At 34.0% G+C, this 16,633-nt stretch overlaps 1 protein-coding gene across 1 annotated transcript in view; it reads left to right on the plus strand.

Moving 5' to 3' along the window:
- The window catches only part of LOC121426192 (ciliogenesis-associated TTC17-interacting protein-like), a 60,583-nt gene that overhangs the window by 2,140 nt on the left and 41,810 nt on the right, over positions 1-16,633 (plus strand). Inside the window, exons 2-3 of the mRNA XM_041622396.1 lie at positions 5,069-5,142; positions 11,384-11,569. Coding sequence (XP_041478330.1) covers positions 5,069-5,142; positions 11,384-11,569 — 260 coding nt within the window. The remainder of the gene's footprint in view (positions 1-5,068; positions 5,143-11,383; positions 11,570-16,633) is intronic.

Here is a 16,633-nt window from a genome sequence, read left to right on the forward strand (position 1 = left end):
GAGGGCATCAACAAGTAAAAGTAACTTGCAAGATTAACCCGGTTCTGGAGTCATATTTTCCAAAATGGCGACTTCCATTGTGTGACGACGGACAATTGGTGCTCTCGAAAACGGCCTTAAAAACAACATTTTGGCGATGCAAATGTGAGTAAATTGACTAGAAATAAAAGGTTTAGATATAATAGAAAAAGATCGTAACATTTTATAAAAAAGGATTTGAAATGTTGATACACTGGCTCAATGAATTTTGCCCATTTTGTGTGTTGGCAGAATAGGAAATGTGTTAAACGCGAACCCGTTGCGATCGCTAATTAATGACAATTATGTTAATTCAAACTAACGTTAGAAAAAGGTTTATAAGCATGATCGCTTAAGGGTTCGCATTGAGGTGAAAAAAATTTTTTAAGGTACTTTTATCAAATTTGCTTTTAAAATGATCTTTGATATCTCAGGTTTCAAAAAACTAAGTTTCATGAAGATTGAGAATTCCGAAAGTACCGGAATAGTTCATTTTATTCATGAGGGTGCTGCTACCTCTCATCACGGACGGACATTTCTACTCAAATTAAATTCACTCTAGTTTTATTGTTTTTAAAGTTACTCTAATTTGGTTTGGATGTTCTTGCACTCTGAACATTTCTCTATTATCAGACATAATATAGTAGAAAAAAAATATTGGGAACTAATTTTTTTTGGTAGGTGTTAACATTTCCATTTTGAAATTTCCGTCCGTGATGGAAAAAAAGATGAAAAGTTTTTTTATTCTTTATCAGAGTAGAAATAAAAAATAAAAAGGTTTAGAGGTATCTCTCTAAACACTGTACATTATTTTATTTGAACATGGCTAAAATCCATACATTTTATCCATATCATAAACTCAGTCAAAAATGGTCACGGACGGACATTAATTTGATCACGGACGGACAAAGTTAATTCACTCAAATTCATTTCACTCTAGTTTTATTGTTTTCAAAGTTACTCCAATTTTTTTAATGGTCTTGCACTCTGAACATTAATCTATCATCAAACATAAATTAGTAGAAAAAAAATATGGAAGTAAACTTTCCTTGTAGATGTTAACATTTCCGTCCGTCAGTGATGAAATTCATGTCCGTCCGTGATCAATTTTATTAGGATAATGTCTATGGATTCAGCTTTTTATTCTTTATCAGAATAGAAACAGAAATAAAAGTGTGTAGAAGTATTTCACTGGACACTGTTCATCATTTTATTTGAACATAGCTAAAATCCATACATTTTATGCATTTGATAAATCAATGAAAGATGATCACGGACGGACATTAATTTCATCACGGACGGACGAGTGAAATACTTGTGGAAAGATTCATATATGCAAATGAGAAACTTTGCTGAGCAGATTATGAGTTTAATTTTAGCTTCTAATTGCAGTGAAAAATGGCTCTGAGAATTATTTGGAACTCAAATGGAATAAGCCTACAACTCTTCACAATTTTTTGTGATATCTTTGTTTGGCCGTTATTGGGGCTATATTGTTGTCAGGAAAATTGTTAAGCATTATTGGAATGCAGATAGAGTTGAAAAGCTACATGTACATGTATATGCCAAAAAAGCGGGAAACAAAGTATGGCAAGAGCACATCCAAAGCTGTAGATTTCATCAATTCAAGCTTGCAGAAAGTGATGGAGAAGAAGTAGAATGCAATGCATAATCTGATAAGCAGAAAAATCAATTTTTCCATGTACAAACTTATGGATTCACAATGCTTCTAACAGAACATAGGTTTGTGAAAATTACATGAATACCTTTTTTCGAAGTCCATTTTGGAGCTAATTTTAAGCAAATCGCTTATCTGGTAAACTGTGAAAATGCATAAAGCTTGCACTGCAGTGTTTAGAAGTTAAGCTTTGGATTGGAATATCAATTAAATCAACTAAATACATGAGGGCTGTTGATGTTATGGGGTGTCTCCGCTTTAATGCAAAAGATGGATTTAAAGAGAGCCCATGACAAGTGTTGATCCAACAAACAAGCATAAGGATCAGTGACCTGTTAATCTTTTAGATTTAGTTTTTGGACCTTAAAAAACATCTTTGCTCTTGGAAAATTAATGCCTAAAATCATCATGATCATAAAAATACTTGTATCAACATGATCAATAATCAACTAGCTGTTGATTTTGAACCTACTTGTATTCTACACTTTAAAAAGACAATAGGGGAAGGCGGGGTAAGTTGTGACACTTTTTGCATTTTGCACGTTAGAATTGATATGACTAGTAATATTGTAGAAATAAGTACCTTACCTTTAAATTTGATTCTTGGGAAATATTTTTCACCTATATATAACTTTCTACCCCCACGCTGAATGTCATTGTGACCTTTCAAAAAAAGGATGTCAAATTGCTCAACTTGCCCCATCTGTGGGGTAAGTTGTGCCATCGTCTGGGGTAAGTTGAGCCACAAAAACTATGTAAAAAATGTATGCGGGAAGAACCAGGATGTCAATTTTTCATTTAAAGTCTTTTCACTTGCTAATGCTCTATGAATACTAACATCTTCTAAAAGTAAAAGGACTGTCATGTGAATTTGCTCCTTTCTGCCTGCATATCAATGGCTTTTTATGTTTTTATTTTTTTTTGTTATACATCACTTATTCTTTACGTTCGATTTTGACAAGAAATATGTTAAGAGCAATCGTATGTCTAGATTATACTGTGCGTCTAGCATAGAAATCAAGTTGCTACATCTTAAATCAAGTTGCAGCAACTTGATTGAAGTTGTAGCAACTTGATTGTGCAACTAATACTGTTTAATATTATTAAAATATGTACAAATCATCAAAACAATTGCATTTGTTTACCAAAAAAGTACTAAGAACTTTTTACAGAGTATTTCCATTGTATTTTAATTGTGTCCGTCCGTGATGTCCGTCCATGATGTCCGTCCGTGATGGAAAATATTTGCAATTCTCTCGGAAGTTTGATATTGGTTAAGAATTCAATATGCTGAACATAGAAGCTAACATACCCGAGTGTTAGGTGCATTAACAATAATTGGTCCATGTAAAGCTGTTTAGATAGAAACAATAAAAATGTACAAAAATTCTAAAAACCACATTTCTATCTTGTCCGTCCGTGATATGGCACATTTAGTGGATACCTGTGTTTGTAGGTAACCATGGCAACAAACTTTTAACCATTCAGCATACTATGTCCTACCCTTCACTATAAAACACAAAGGAACCTTGTTCATCTTATTCCTAATTTGTTACAAGCCTTCAAAACTTTCAAAATCTATCAAATGTCCGTCCGTGATGAACCGATCATGCTCTTAACTAAGACTAGAGTACCGGTAAGTTTTTTCTAACTTCTTCCTTTTTTCCCTTTTTTTCTTTTTTGTTACCTGTTGCTTTTGTTTTGATTGTAATTCAGAATTTCTTTTACTAGTGATTACTTTCTTCTGTTAATATGTTGTGCTACAATATTAGACTGACATCACTGATCACTCGTTCAATTTCTTTCCATGAACCACTCATTCAATGAACAAGGTTATGATACCGTTAAACCTTGCTCTCCCTAAGCTGAGTGGTGAAATATGGTTGGCAATGTTTGGCTTATTTTCTCTTTTTCTTTGGGACAAATGCTTGATTTTTTGCCCACTGTCAGTTTCCATAATAGCTACCGTATTCATCATATATTAAATTATAACTTGGCTCTTGAGTAAATAAATTGGACCCTTTAAATTATTTTTTCATTATTATACTAAAAATAGAGATTGAAAAATGACAATTGTCTTGCCATATTATTATCATCTACCAATAGAGGGCGTACACAAAAATATGCCCAGAATTCAAGTTTTCAAGCACCCTGGTGAATACAAAAATTATTCAAAGTTATTAACTAATGAAAAATAAATTGCAACTGTATGGAAATTAATATTTTTGGTCAAAAAAGTGATATCTTAATGATTTTTTAAAGTGTGTGCTGTGTACAGCATTGGCATACCTCACTCACACATTGTATGAGGTTAGTATATGTACTAACCTCGTACAATAGACCATGTTTGACCCTGGATTTCGAAGTAGTCGGCAAACATCGCTTCATTGCTGAAGTAATATTTGCCGAAACTCCTCACTACGCAACAGGGCTTTTGCCGGTAAGCAGCAACACATGAAACAAATATGAAAATAATTTAAAAATAATAAACATTAAAAAAGGGCAAATTTCGCTTACCTCGGCCTCGAAAGTGACTTCGCTTGTCTCTTCTACGGAAATACAAGAAAGCCTGTTGGTGCCGCTAATAATATCACAACCTTGATTCAGCTCCTCGGTAATTTTATAACTGTATCTAAATACTTTGAATGCGCAATCCTTATGATTAATTTACTAATTGTGGGCACCAATAAATAAAATACCTTCGAAAACATAATTAAATATTATTATTGAATAATAATGATATTAATAATAATGAATATGGTATGAGATGTTTTTGGATGTCTATAGTGATATCACATTAATATGTTTGCGAGTCAAGGACAAGGTCAATAGTCAATTGGTCAGTGAAATAGAAGGATTTTTAATCAAACAAATGATATTTTTCTAATTTTAGAAAAAAATTATTCATCTTATTCCACAAAGCTTGTAGCCTACATGTACATGTATTAGAGTTCCCAGGCTGATGAGTGGTACCTGTATTGCCCCTTCATGGCCCTGGATTGATATTGTATTATAGAGGTAGACTTTATGTTTATTATTAAAAATGGTATTGAAAATAAAATTGTTTGGTATTTATCGAACATTACATGTACAAAGTCAATACTCAGCACTGCTATATATATCCTATAAAATGCAATCAAAACTGCCTGTGGATTTCAATTTGTTCATATTTTTCCTTGTATCTTTCTTCTTTGTCTTTGTGTCCTATCTTTCCAATTTTTCATTTTTCTTCCCCCTTTTTTTGCCACCAATTGTTGAAGGGGGAGAGGGGGGGGGGTGGCATGGACACTACATGTATGTGCCTCTCGTAAGATCACCCTATGATGTACAGTATATTAATAATAATATCATTTTTCCATTGTTTCTTGACAGAGATGCAGAGATTGCAGCTGATCTACCGAAAGCAGAAGCAAATAAAGCAGCATTGGATTTCTTGAATTCAGTCAGTAAGTTGATTTCAATAGAAAATCTGTAGTATCCTTTGTATCTATGTATCAGGTAAAACAATTCATGGGGGCTTTTGGGGGCGATTTCTCCCCTTGAAATGCCCAAAGAGACTGAAAAACTAAAAAAGGAGCCCTGGAAAAACCCATTTTATTGCCATGTTTAAAGTTCATCCAATATTGCATAATTAGGAAGTAAGCTGTGATAACTACATGCTAAATGCAAAAATGATAAATTAATTTTTATACACCCATCCTAGACGGGACATATTATGGTATCATGCTCTGTGTCCGTCCGTCTGTCCGTTAACTTTTCCTTGTAAACGCGATAACTTCAGTTTGAATTTGAGATCAAAAGGTAAAGGTCACACTGACATGTTTTCATCTACTTGTAATACCCCGCTGAAGTCCTTGTTAACGCAATAACTTTTGTTTAACTTAACCTAGGCTCATATAATTTGGTGTATATGATACTAGCATGGATCCCAGGAAGCCTATTGATTTTGAGGTCAGTCGGTCAAAGGTCAAGGTCACAGTGACATGTTTTCATCTTTACCCTGCTGCAGGACTTGTAAATGCGATAACTTTTGTTTAACTTAACCTAGGCTCATATAATTTGGTGTGTATGACACTAGCATGCATCCCAGGAAGCCTTTTGATTTTGAGGTCAAAAGATCAAAGGTCAAGGTCACACTGACATTACTTCATCTTGCCATTCTGAAGTCCTTGTAAATGCGATAACTTTTGTTTAACTTAACCTAGGCTCATATAATTTGGTGTGTATGATAGTATCATGGATCCCACGAAGCCTTTTTATTTTGAAGTCAGGAGGTCAAAGGTCACAGTGACATGCTTTCATTTTACCCTTCTGAAGTCCTAATGTAAGCACGATAATGTCAGATTAACTTAAGCTTGGATTATATGACTTTTTGAGTATGATACTACATGTACGGTATGTGTAGCATGGATTCCAGGAAGCCTATTGATTTTGAGGTCCAAAGGTCAAGGTCACAGTGACATGCTTTCATCTTACCCTTCTGAAGTCCTTGTAAGCGCGACAACTTCAGATTAAGTTACTTAAGCTAGGATTATATAGTTTGTTGTGTATGATACTAGCATGGATCCAAAGGAAGCCTATTGATTTTTTAGGTTAAAAGGTCAAAGGTCAAGACGCCACCTTTCAAATTTCTTACTTAACCGATATTAAACTCCATTTTCCGCGCTACAGGCGGGGGTATTATGTTCTCGCTTTGCAACACTCTTTGTTATTGGAATTTTTTTGTTAAACATGTTTTAAGGAAATTTATGGGTGGATGAAGAAAGTCACAACTGTCTTGTTGATTTCCAGAATCATATTTTATACCATCTTGAAATCAGGTAAGACTCGTGGTTTGTGATCCACCTTGTTTTTAATGAAATTGTTTGTTGTTGCACTTTTTACATAATTTCATTATGCAAATTGAAGAAAAGCACTGACTAATATATTCCAGTCTTTTTCTAAATACCTTCCTTAAAAAACAACAAAACAGAGGATGATCTCTGAAATATCTGAATTACATGGAAGTTGTATTAAGGCTGTACATGTATGTATTAAATTTACCATTGGCTTCAATACAAAATGTATTTCAGAACGGAAATAGAATCAAGGGTAAAAGCAGGATAAAAGCATAGGAAAACTTGCTGCCTGAAAATCAGAATGTACATGTACATCAGAGCAATAATGATGAAATCCCTGTACTTTCTATTTTGCATACATGTACAGTACAGTATGCAGCCCTGCTGTGCACCACATTGTACAGTACATGTATGTTAATTTCTTTAATGATGAACTTGTTGAAAATAAAATCAATAAGGAATGGAGCCAGAGGGAAAGAAAGAGAGAGAAAATAAAAAAAAGTACCAAGAAAACATCTGCCACCAGAGAATAGAGATGCGTATCATGTGTCCTACTCTTCATCCACTACTCTAGTCAACAAGTCAATTTCATCTGCCTTCTATGCAATCAATACTTGTACAGGATCTGACATGCTTTTCATAAAACTTATGATTTTGGTAACTTGTCATGGAAGCTGTCATTGAAATCTAGATTTTGATTGGGTATTAAAAGAATGTTATGAATAGGATCCCATTTCAGACCTTGCACAGAATAGATTGATAACAAACCTTACCACAACCCTTCATGTACCTTAATCGAAGTATGTTTTATATCGCTTCTCGAAGAATAGTTTGTGTCCTCACTCTTGCTAAAAACCAGTTGAAGGAGGCAAAGCGATCTTGAAACTTACATTGCGTTGAGGTGGTCATATAATAAACCGGTTTGGAAGATCGCTGCGACCGTTTTCATTACATGATAAACTAAATGTAGTTTCCAGTAAACTAGTTTAAGGAAGGTAGTGAGAACGGTGTCTAACTTGGTATTAAAGCAGACCCAACAGCCAATCAAAATCAAGGATTTCATGAAAGATACCATTGGATTGCATATAATTAATAGTAAACCTTTATGCAAAGGGGTCAAGTACTCCCTATTGGTTTTACTATTTAAAGTAAAAATGAGATTTAAAAAAGAAATCTAACTTATTCATGGCACCATTAGTAAAACTCTTGTCTTTTGGTTCTTTATGCAATATTTCTTAAAGAGATGAATGGTATATTATTGTTGTTTTCTTTTAAAAGTTTGGATGCCACAACTTCAATTACCCGCAAACATGTATAATATGATAATAATGCTAACTTCAATAGTCTTATATATGCTTTTCATGAGATTCATATTAATACAAGTGTTTTTAATGTGGTACATGTAGAAATCATACAACAAAATATTAAAAATATTGAGGATGAGAACACTGTGAATGGAGCTACAGCTATGTTGAATATGCTTCTTCATGAGATAAGTCTTTAAAATGGATTTGAACAATGGGATTAGGGGATATAAGGAAGGAAATCTGGAAGAGTATTCCAAAGACGTGGGGTTGAGCTTGAAAAGGACCAGTACGTACATGTATGACCAAAAAATTTAGTTTTTGCTTTTTTGACAGAGGGACCTGCTGCGAGTGTATGCCTGGATTAATTCAGAGAGATATTTACGTAAGAGCATGTCCATGGAGAGATTTTAATGTTAGGAGAAGAATTTTGAATAAATTTGATGGGGAGGCAGTGCAATTGTTTAAAGGGAGAGTCCAGGCTGACGATATTTAAAATATCTCAATAAATAGAGTAAAATTCACAGAGCAAACTGCTGAAAATTTGATCAAAATCGGATAACAAATAATGACATTTTAATATATTGAATTTCAAAGATTTGCATTTTTCCGGTGAAACAGTTCTAGGCATGTCTTCATGAATATTCATTAGGTGGGCTGATGATGTCATATTCCCACTTGTTCTTTTTAATTTTATTATATGAAATTAGGTTTATTCAAAATTTTCCTACCGAGAACTAAAACAATTGGATTGACGACTGACAAAGTGCATTTATCTCTTGCTGCAACTTATTTCATAATGGAGACACATCATACACGTTTATGAAAAAATAAAACAATTATGATTTCATGTAATGACATAGATAAAGGAGAGTGGGGACCGGATGTGACATCATCAGCCCACCCAATGAATATTCATGAAAACATACTGTCTAGAACTGTTTCACTGGAATAATGCAAATCTAATATCCGATTTTGATGAAATTTTCAGTATTTTGTTCAGTGAATTTTTCTCTATGTATTAAATATGTTCAACCTGGAGCATCCCTAATAAGAGTAGTTGTTTCATATGAACATGTTTTTTACTTTATAGTGAGGGAAACTAGATGGGCTGTAGAGTTCTCTGCAGCTCTTTATGAATATACATGTATGGCATATTCCTGAAAATCTGTATTGTTAAACATTAAAATTGTTGCTTTCAATAAAAAAAAAAGTTTCAAGCAAATATCAGTGACAACTGTAGGGAAAATGTTCATGTAGCACATGAAAAAAACTGTGCAAAATCCTTACATCATTATTTGTTTGGCAGCAGTTTTATGGCTGCACTTAATCAGAATTGCTCATCTCTTCAGCAAACATCTTTCTTGGTGTAAAACCTCTTCCTACACCTACAGTATTTACATGCATGTACATCAGTACATGTACAGTACTTCACAAGCAATTCATACATTTTTTTTATATGGGTCCGTGTGCAGTTTACATGCATGCTGTTTGAATAATATAAAAAGAATAATTGGAATTTGGAAATGCTATGTCCTATATGTACATGATGCTTTATACATGCATGTACATGTACATCATGCTTTATACATACATGTACATGTATAATGCTATTTTAAATTTTGGTGCTACATGTATATAAAGATGTACATCAATTCTGTAATGAACAGTCCTATATGTACTTTAAAACCTGAGTTTAAAAAAAAATTGTTGATAGAGAAAACAGAGAGAGCAATGTTCAATATATTTAATAAAATATTAAAACATTGACAAATTTGTAAAAAAAATCAAATGTTCTGTATTAAAATGCACAAAAGAATAATAAAACACAGCATTTGAATGAAGTTTAACAAATTGTAGCCTACATGTATATTGTTTAAACTTAAATGGCTGTACATGTATGCGTGTGCAAGTAACAAACACTGTCTTTTTATCTATTTAATTTTTAGATATACAGTGTATATATTTTTGCAGATGAGTTTGAATATACATGTACAGTATGTACCTCCCTTGCACACATCACACTTCACAACAACAACAAAAATGCTTCAAAACTTCCAAATTTGTTCCTGAAGTTTTCACCCATATTTTTTTGAAAAATTATGTTTTGTTTATTATCAACTTGAAAGAAGTAAACACAAATGTATATTGTATTTTGTTTGAAATACTTGTAGGCCTACATTGTACAAGTATCCTGGTGCTCATCTGTTCATCAGTTCTATTTTGTATTTGAAGGCAAAAATACTAGTTGGAATTTTTCAGTATTTGACAGATATTCTACACAATTATGCTGTGTACTGTATTGAAAGGATTGCCTTGACAGTTTCAGCAATCACAGTAAATGCATCAGCACAAGTGTGATGCTGAAAATCTATCCTAATGGATTTAGCAGTACAATTTAATCTTTAAGTGCTGTTCTCCATTAATAGCAAATGAGAAATAATGAGTCTACATACGTGTACATATGTTTGGGAACATTTAATTGGCCTTTGATTTTGCCTGTTAATGTGTTATTGACTTCCAATATTTGACTTCCATAAAAAGTTTGACAGCCTGAGCCCTGTGCAGTATTAAAAGGTTTAATAGTGATTTGCAAATAATTGTATTAGGAATAGCCTATTAAAAATCATTGTGAAAAAGTTTTGAAAAAGTGACACTAACCAATCAAATTTGTTCTTTCATATAATTTGCAATTGATTGCCAATGTTTGTGTTACACATGCACTACATGTATATACATGTACAATTTACATGGTGGAAGATAATAAAAAAAGAAATGATAAATTGTGGAAATACATACTATCTGCAGTGTACATGTACATGTACAATGTATTGTTCACAGATATCTCTATGGTTCACGGTTAGTTTGTGAAATAATTAAAAGATTTCAATATGTTTTGCTTTGTGAATTTTCAAATGCTGTTTCCTTGAGCCAATTGATGTTTGTGAACCAGGAGCTGTTGCATCGTTGACTCACTGCTTAACAAATTTTAGCACATAATTACAACATTCATGTGGAATCAGAATGGAATTTGGTACCCAATTGCCATTTGATGATCTCATCGATAATACTGAAAGTGTATTAATTTGTTATTTCTTTCTTTTGCTCTAGAATAATTATTTCAGGGCAGTCCTTACAAATAATGCAATGTACATTGTACTGTATTGCTTGAAAATAGTAATGAGTGATTAAATTCCACATTGTGGTTCTCTGAGCTTCTTTTAAATACATGTATTGAATAATCATTGTAAGTTCTACATTAAAATGCTCCAGTTGACTACCGAATCGTAATTTGTAATGATCACATTTACACAGCAGTTTTGTTGTTGTTGTTGATACGATGATATACAGTACTTCGAAAACAGAACAAGTTCTGATGAAATATCAATCTTCTCATTGGCATGGTTGCCTGCAGGTTTCAATACCAGTTCAGTTGAATTGAATATCATGAGACCTTTATAAATAATCAAAAGAGGCTACCAGGAGAAATCTCTATCACCAGTTTTAATAATTCATCTTTTTTTTCTTTTGATTATTGCTTCCAGCAACATCCGACTTGCAGGATGTGCTCTTCACAGATAGCCTGGTAGCCATATCTACGATTGGGAAGGAGCTGGGAGAATTTACTGTGACAGTCGAGCCTGCCAGGCATCATGGGCAAGAATGCCTTCTCATTCATGCCAACAGTCATGGAACCATCGATAATATTCCCATCGGAACCTCACTCACAGGTACATTTTTTTATTAAATAATTCAGTGGTTATCTTTATAGAAAAAATAACCAAAGATTTTTGTCATGATTAGTTTGATTAAAATACTTTTTGTGTATTTGGATGGTTGTCATCACTGTTTCCTTTATTTATAGCCATATACATGTAGGAACGAAGTATAAGATGTTGTGATTTACTTCCAGTCTTAAAACAACATCAAAGAATACTGGCTGCATTCTTGATAAACCATATTGTACGATTGGTGTTCACAGAGGACTACACTGTACAGTTTACACCTCTATTTTATAGTTGTTACATGTAGTTCAATACCCTTGGAGATAAATGCCAGAGTGTATTATAAAGTTTAAACCCAAAGGTTCTCATCTTCTCACAACACTTAAAGGTGTAATTCTCAATTTTCGCTTTTTGTGATATGAAATGCGATCTTAAAACATACATGTACATGTGTAACTCGCTTCATGACTGAATTTCTATCCCTCTCTTTCCCATTCCAATTCCTTTTATTTAAAATTCTTCTTTTTGTTTACTCCCTCTCTTTTCACCATCATCCTATTTTCTCAAGAAGGACATTCCAATGACTTTATGTAAGACCCTTCCCCATGAGTTCAGTTTGAGAACTGCCATCATGTCCACATTATTGCTTGCAGCTCTACTGGATGATAAGACTTTAATCTATTGAGTGAGATGAATTTTTTGAAGGTCACTCTAGTGGCACTTCATTATTCTCCACTCTTCTGTAATATTGGAAAGTCAATTTCAAATTCCTTTTGCATGGCATCGTGGACCTGGGGGGGGGGATCTCTTTCAGTGTGGCGGAAATGTGTGCTCAGAATCTTATTGAATTATGAGAAAGTGCAACATGGCATGAATGATGTTGCATGGGGGAGTGGGTTATAAGGGAGGTAGTGAGAGCATGGACCTACCTGCAAATGGTGAGAGTATGTCTGTGGTCTATTAGAGTTGAAGGCTGATATCTCCAGGGCAGGCTTTCATTAATTTCATACTTAATGTTTGAAAGGTTGTGCCATTCATGTGTACTCATGGAGATGATCTGTGTGGGGTTTTTATGTCCCAATTAAATTTATTGTAAATCGTAAAGTAACTGTTAGCCAATTTTGTTGGAAACTTGCTTTATTGCTTTTAATACATGTTGTGTAGAAAATCCATCAAGTGTTGTGTAATTCTTGGAAAGCTCTTTGAACTGTAAAAAAAAACAACAAAATTAAGTTACTTTTTTATGGGGGGAGGGGGTAATGGAGGGCTGCATTTTTATGAGGTCTATGGTTGTAGTTGGGTTCAGGGCCCAGTTACTAATAACTTTGCCATCCAATGGTACCTACCATAGCAATGAAGATCAACAACATTTGAATCAAACCCAAGGATTCCATGCAAGTTACCATTGCATGGCAAAGTTACCAATTATGCAATGGAACCCAGATCAGATCATCTGATTGAAAATGAGGATGCCCTCTTTTATTATTAAATAAAGATACCTATTCTTTTATGGTAATACATATTTTTGTTCATAATGGGTTTTCAAGGAAACAATGTCCAAACATATAAATTTAAAAAATCCACACTGTACTCCAGCCTACTCTGACTGCATTTTTTTCCATCCAGAACTCTTTGAAAAATTTCCTCCATCCTCAGCGATGAAACAATTGGTGTAATTAAAGCTTGCTGAGCACGCCACAATGCTTAGGGGATCCCTCATGCGTGTCTCTTATGGCCTCAAATTGACACTTCAGCAGCGGGCCAGCAAATGCTCCCATTATTCATTGGGTTATCGATGCTTGCAACGTTGTTTGTTGGATCTGCCGTTTCACTGTTTTGCATTTAAAATGCATTGAGAAAGCATCCATGCTGTCATAGTATGTGACCTTGTGCATACTTCATCTTTAGATGTAAGTGGGTCAGTCTTTATAAACATCTCCTTCAATTGATTTGAAACCAAAAGAATGTCCAATTGACTTGTGAAAAATGTTCTTGGACAAGAATACCGGTAACCACTTTTTTTTTTTGGGGGGGGGGTAAAAAACAATTCCGTTTGGGATGAGAATATCAGGATATCATCTTTCTGAAAATTTTTATGATTTAAAAGGGCATTCCTTTTTTTTGAACAAAAAAGGAATAGATTACTGAGAGATTGAGTCTGTCAAATATCCTTGATGTAAAATTCAAAAGTTCACAAAAAATAAACAAATGAAACAATATTAAAGCAGGCCTTTTTATGATTTATATTGTTGAACCATATACTGTATAGCCATAGCCCAAGATAAAGCTTACAATCGTTTCACATACCACAGGCACAGATACATGCACATGTATACCTTGTTTGCTATTAAACTCACTAAACAATGTTTTTGCTTTCAGTGAACTCATTGATTTTGAACAGAGCATCAAGTCAAATGGGAAAAACCGAAGCTATCGATTGTTGCGATGTGGGAAAACACTCCATTTCCCTGCCATGCTTTTTATATTGTGCACGCTCAAACTTGCACAAGTGCATTCATAAGCCCACGAGGGAAGAGAAACTAATATTTGAAGGTTTTTGTATAATATGCACACATGTATTGATCTTGCAGTGCATGGCTGTTGGTTGATCAGTTTGACATTAAAGTACTGTATATGAAGTTTACATTGAACCATTTTTTGTCAGGTTTATTGATGCATTATCTTCAGTAGATGTCAAGTTAGCAACAGAAAAGAGAAACATGGAACAGAGGGCTATTTAGCCCCCCCCCCCCCTTTGTTGTTTCAACCAAAATATCCAGAATAGAACTTTGCAAAATGCTGTAACTACATTGTACATGTATCAGTAGCACCCGTAAAGTTTTGTAAAATTCAAATTTAATATCGGTGAACAGTAGTTTGAAAAGTAACTTCGGGACAGAAAATGTTTTTTCCCCTTCAGGTCAGCAATGGCTGTCCTGTCACACAGTTGTATTTTTTTTTCTTTTTAATTTTAAACAAAGAAACACAATTTGTTTGGAAGAGGTGCCTGTACTACTTTTAGACGATACAGTGCATATAAAAAAAAAAGTTTACACTTTGAAAAAGCCCTGGGAATTAAAAAATATACATGTGGGTAATTTTTTCACATATGATTTTAGGTTTGGGTCTCATCTATTCAATAAAAGTAAAAGTTTTGACAGAATGTTGCACTTGAGTGAGCGCTGTCCATTTTTGTAAAGCTCGCAGAAATCTGTTTGCGCAGAAATTCTTGTTTTCACGCTGTGTCAAGGGGAAAGGGCAAAATCAAACTTGCGCTGCGAAACATTTCTCATACATTTCCCTTGCACTTTAATAGTCAATCGGAATAAAACAGATGTATTCAAGCATTTGTAGCAATTTTGCCACCAAAATTGAAATTTCAACACTTTAATAGTAAGCACAACCTTTACCTTTAGATTAGTCTATAAAAATGGGGAAATCCTTTTTGTAAAAATCATGGTTCTGCTGTACACAGGTACATGTAGTGTACTGTAATAATGTATGTACACATGATCATTTTTACAAAAATGCTATGCATTACAGTGGCTTCGTACAGCTACAATGTATATTCAGGCACAGAATTTATGGAGCAGAGATGCGTTGTGTACACTTATTATTCAAGGGTACTACTCTTTATCATCTATTATTCACCAAACTGCCACAGAATCCCTCAAGTGCAACTCTTGTCAATTTCCCAAACACATTTGCAGATGCTCTTGGCTTGAGAGGGTGGCAACCCTGTACACGGTCTAATTGAGGAAAATGCAGTGTCGGATTGTTTCAGTATTGAGTACTGATGCGTGTTCGTATGTACATATAGTACAAAACGCACTGTCTAGTTGTGACTTGGCCCAAAAGTTTACAGCAATTTATTGTAGAGTAAACATAAATAAAATTCAATTGAAAAATTGATTAAAAAAATATGCAGTATACAGTAAAACCTGTCAGAATACTGAAAGAGAAAACACATTTATACACGTGTCAGGGAAGAAATCAATTTTTTTTGGCCCCAGGGCTTATTATTTAGTGTACCACTACCAGCCCAAATTTGCTACCATACATGCACTTCCCTGCTTGTACTTTGTATTATTGGACTCTATGGGAATTTCAGGTGCCTTTTTTTTTAGGGCTCTTTAATAGATTTCTTTGAATCTGTATGAGAGTTCAACCCTCTCTAACTTGATGCCTTTCCAAAAATACCTTCTTTGCAAAAATTTCAGAAACTATTTTATGGGTGCTATGTGTAGGAACTGCATTATAAAAAGCCACACGGTTCACTATTATACTTCTAACTTGCTTCTACTACACATCATGCTGAACAAACTTGGAAATAAAAATGTCACATTTTTTAATTGGATAAAAACTACAAATTTCAATAATTATCACTGCAAAAGATTGTTGTTTCTTTGGTAATCATTCAATGCAATAAAGGTTTACGAATAGATTATTGATTATGGTTCCGTATTGTTGGTGAGCATATTTGTTGGCAGCTAATGTAATCTTGATCATTATCATAAAAAAATTATTGAAATCATCATCACCGTCATGAAGCTTGACAGAATTAGAATCAACAATGAAGTTATCAAAATTGAGGGTGTAGTGTGTACATGTATGATTAACAAAAAGAATTTGATGTAACTTTGACAATTTGAGGGTGACCAGTGACTGTAATCAACATGGTACTTTTATTTGAGACAATGATTTGTCTATTTGGTGATTTTGAAAATTATAAATGATATAATCAGTGTTTGGCCTTCTGAAATGTATGCAAATTGGAGCAATGATGTCTATCTCGCTGAGAGAAATGCAAGCATGACGTAGGCATTGTGTGCCATGTGTTTCATTCCCAGCAGGGGGGCGGGGCATGCTAGCAGACAGCAGAGCAGACAAGAGTATTAGGCTAATGTACAAGATATAAATCAGTGAACATTGCTAGAACCCTAGCAATTTTGTAGCTTGTGTACTTGTGATTCATGCACTGTATTAAAAGGCATCATACATCATAAGCTTCAAAGTATTGTAAGGCTTCAGCAATCTACTTCTTTGGTATTAAAGGGTAGACTTTGAGGT

This window comes from Lytechinus variegatus, chromosome 13, assembly GCF_018143015.1.
Source record: "Lytechinus variegatus isolate NC3 chromosome 13, Lvar_3.0, whole genome shotgun sequence".
Taxonomy (NCBI): domain Eukaryota; kingdom Metazoa; phylum Echinodermata; class Echinoidea; order Temnopleuroida; family Toxopneustidae; genus Lytechinus; species Lytechinus variegatus.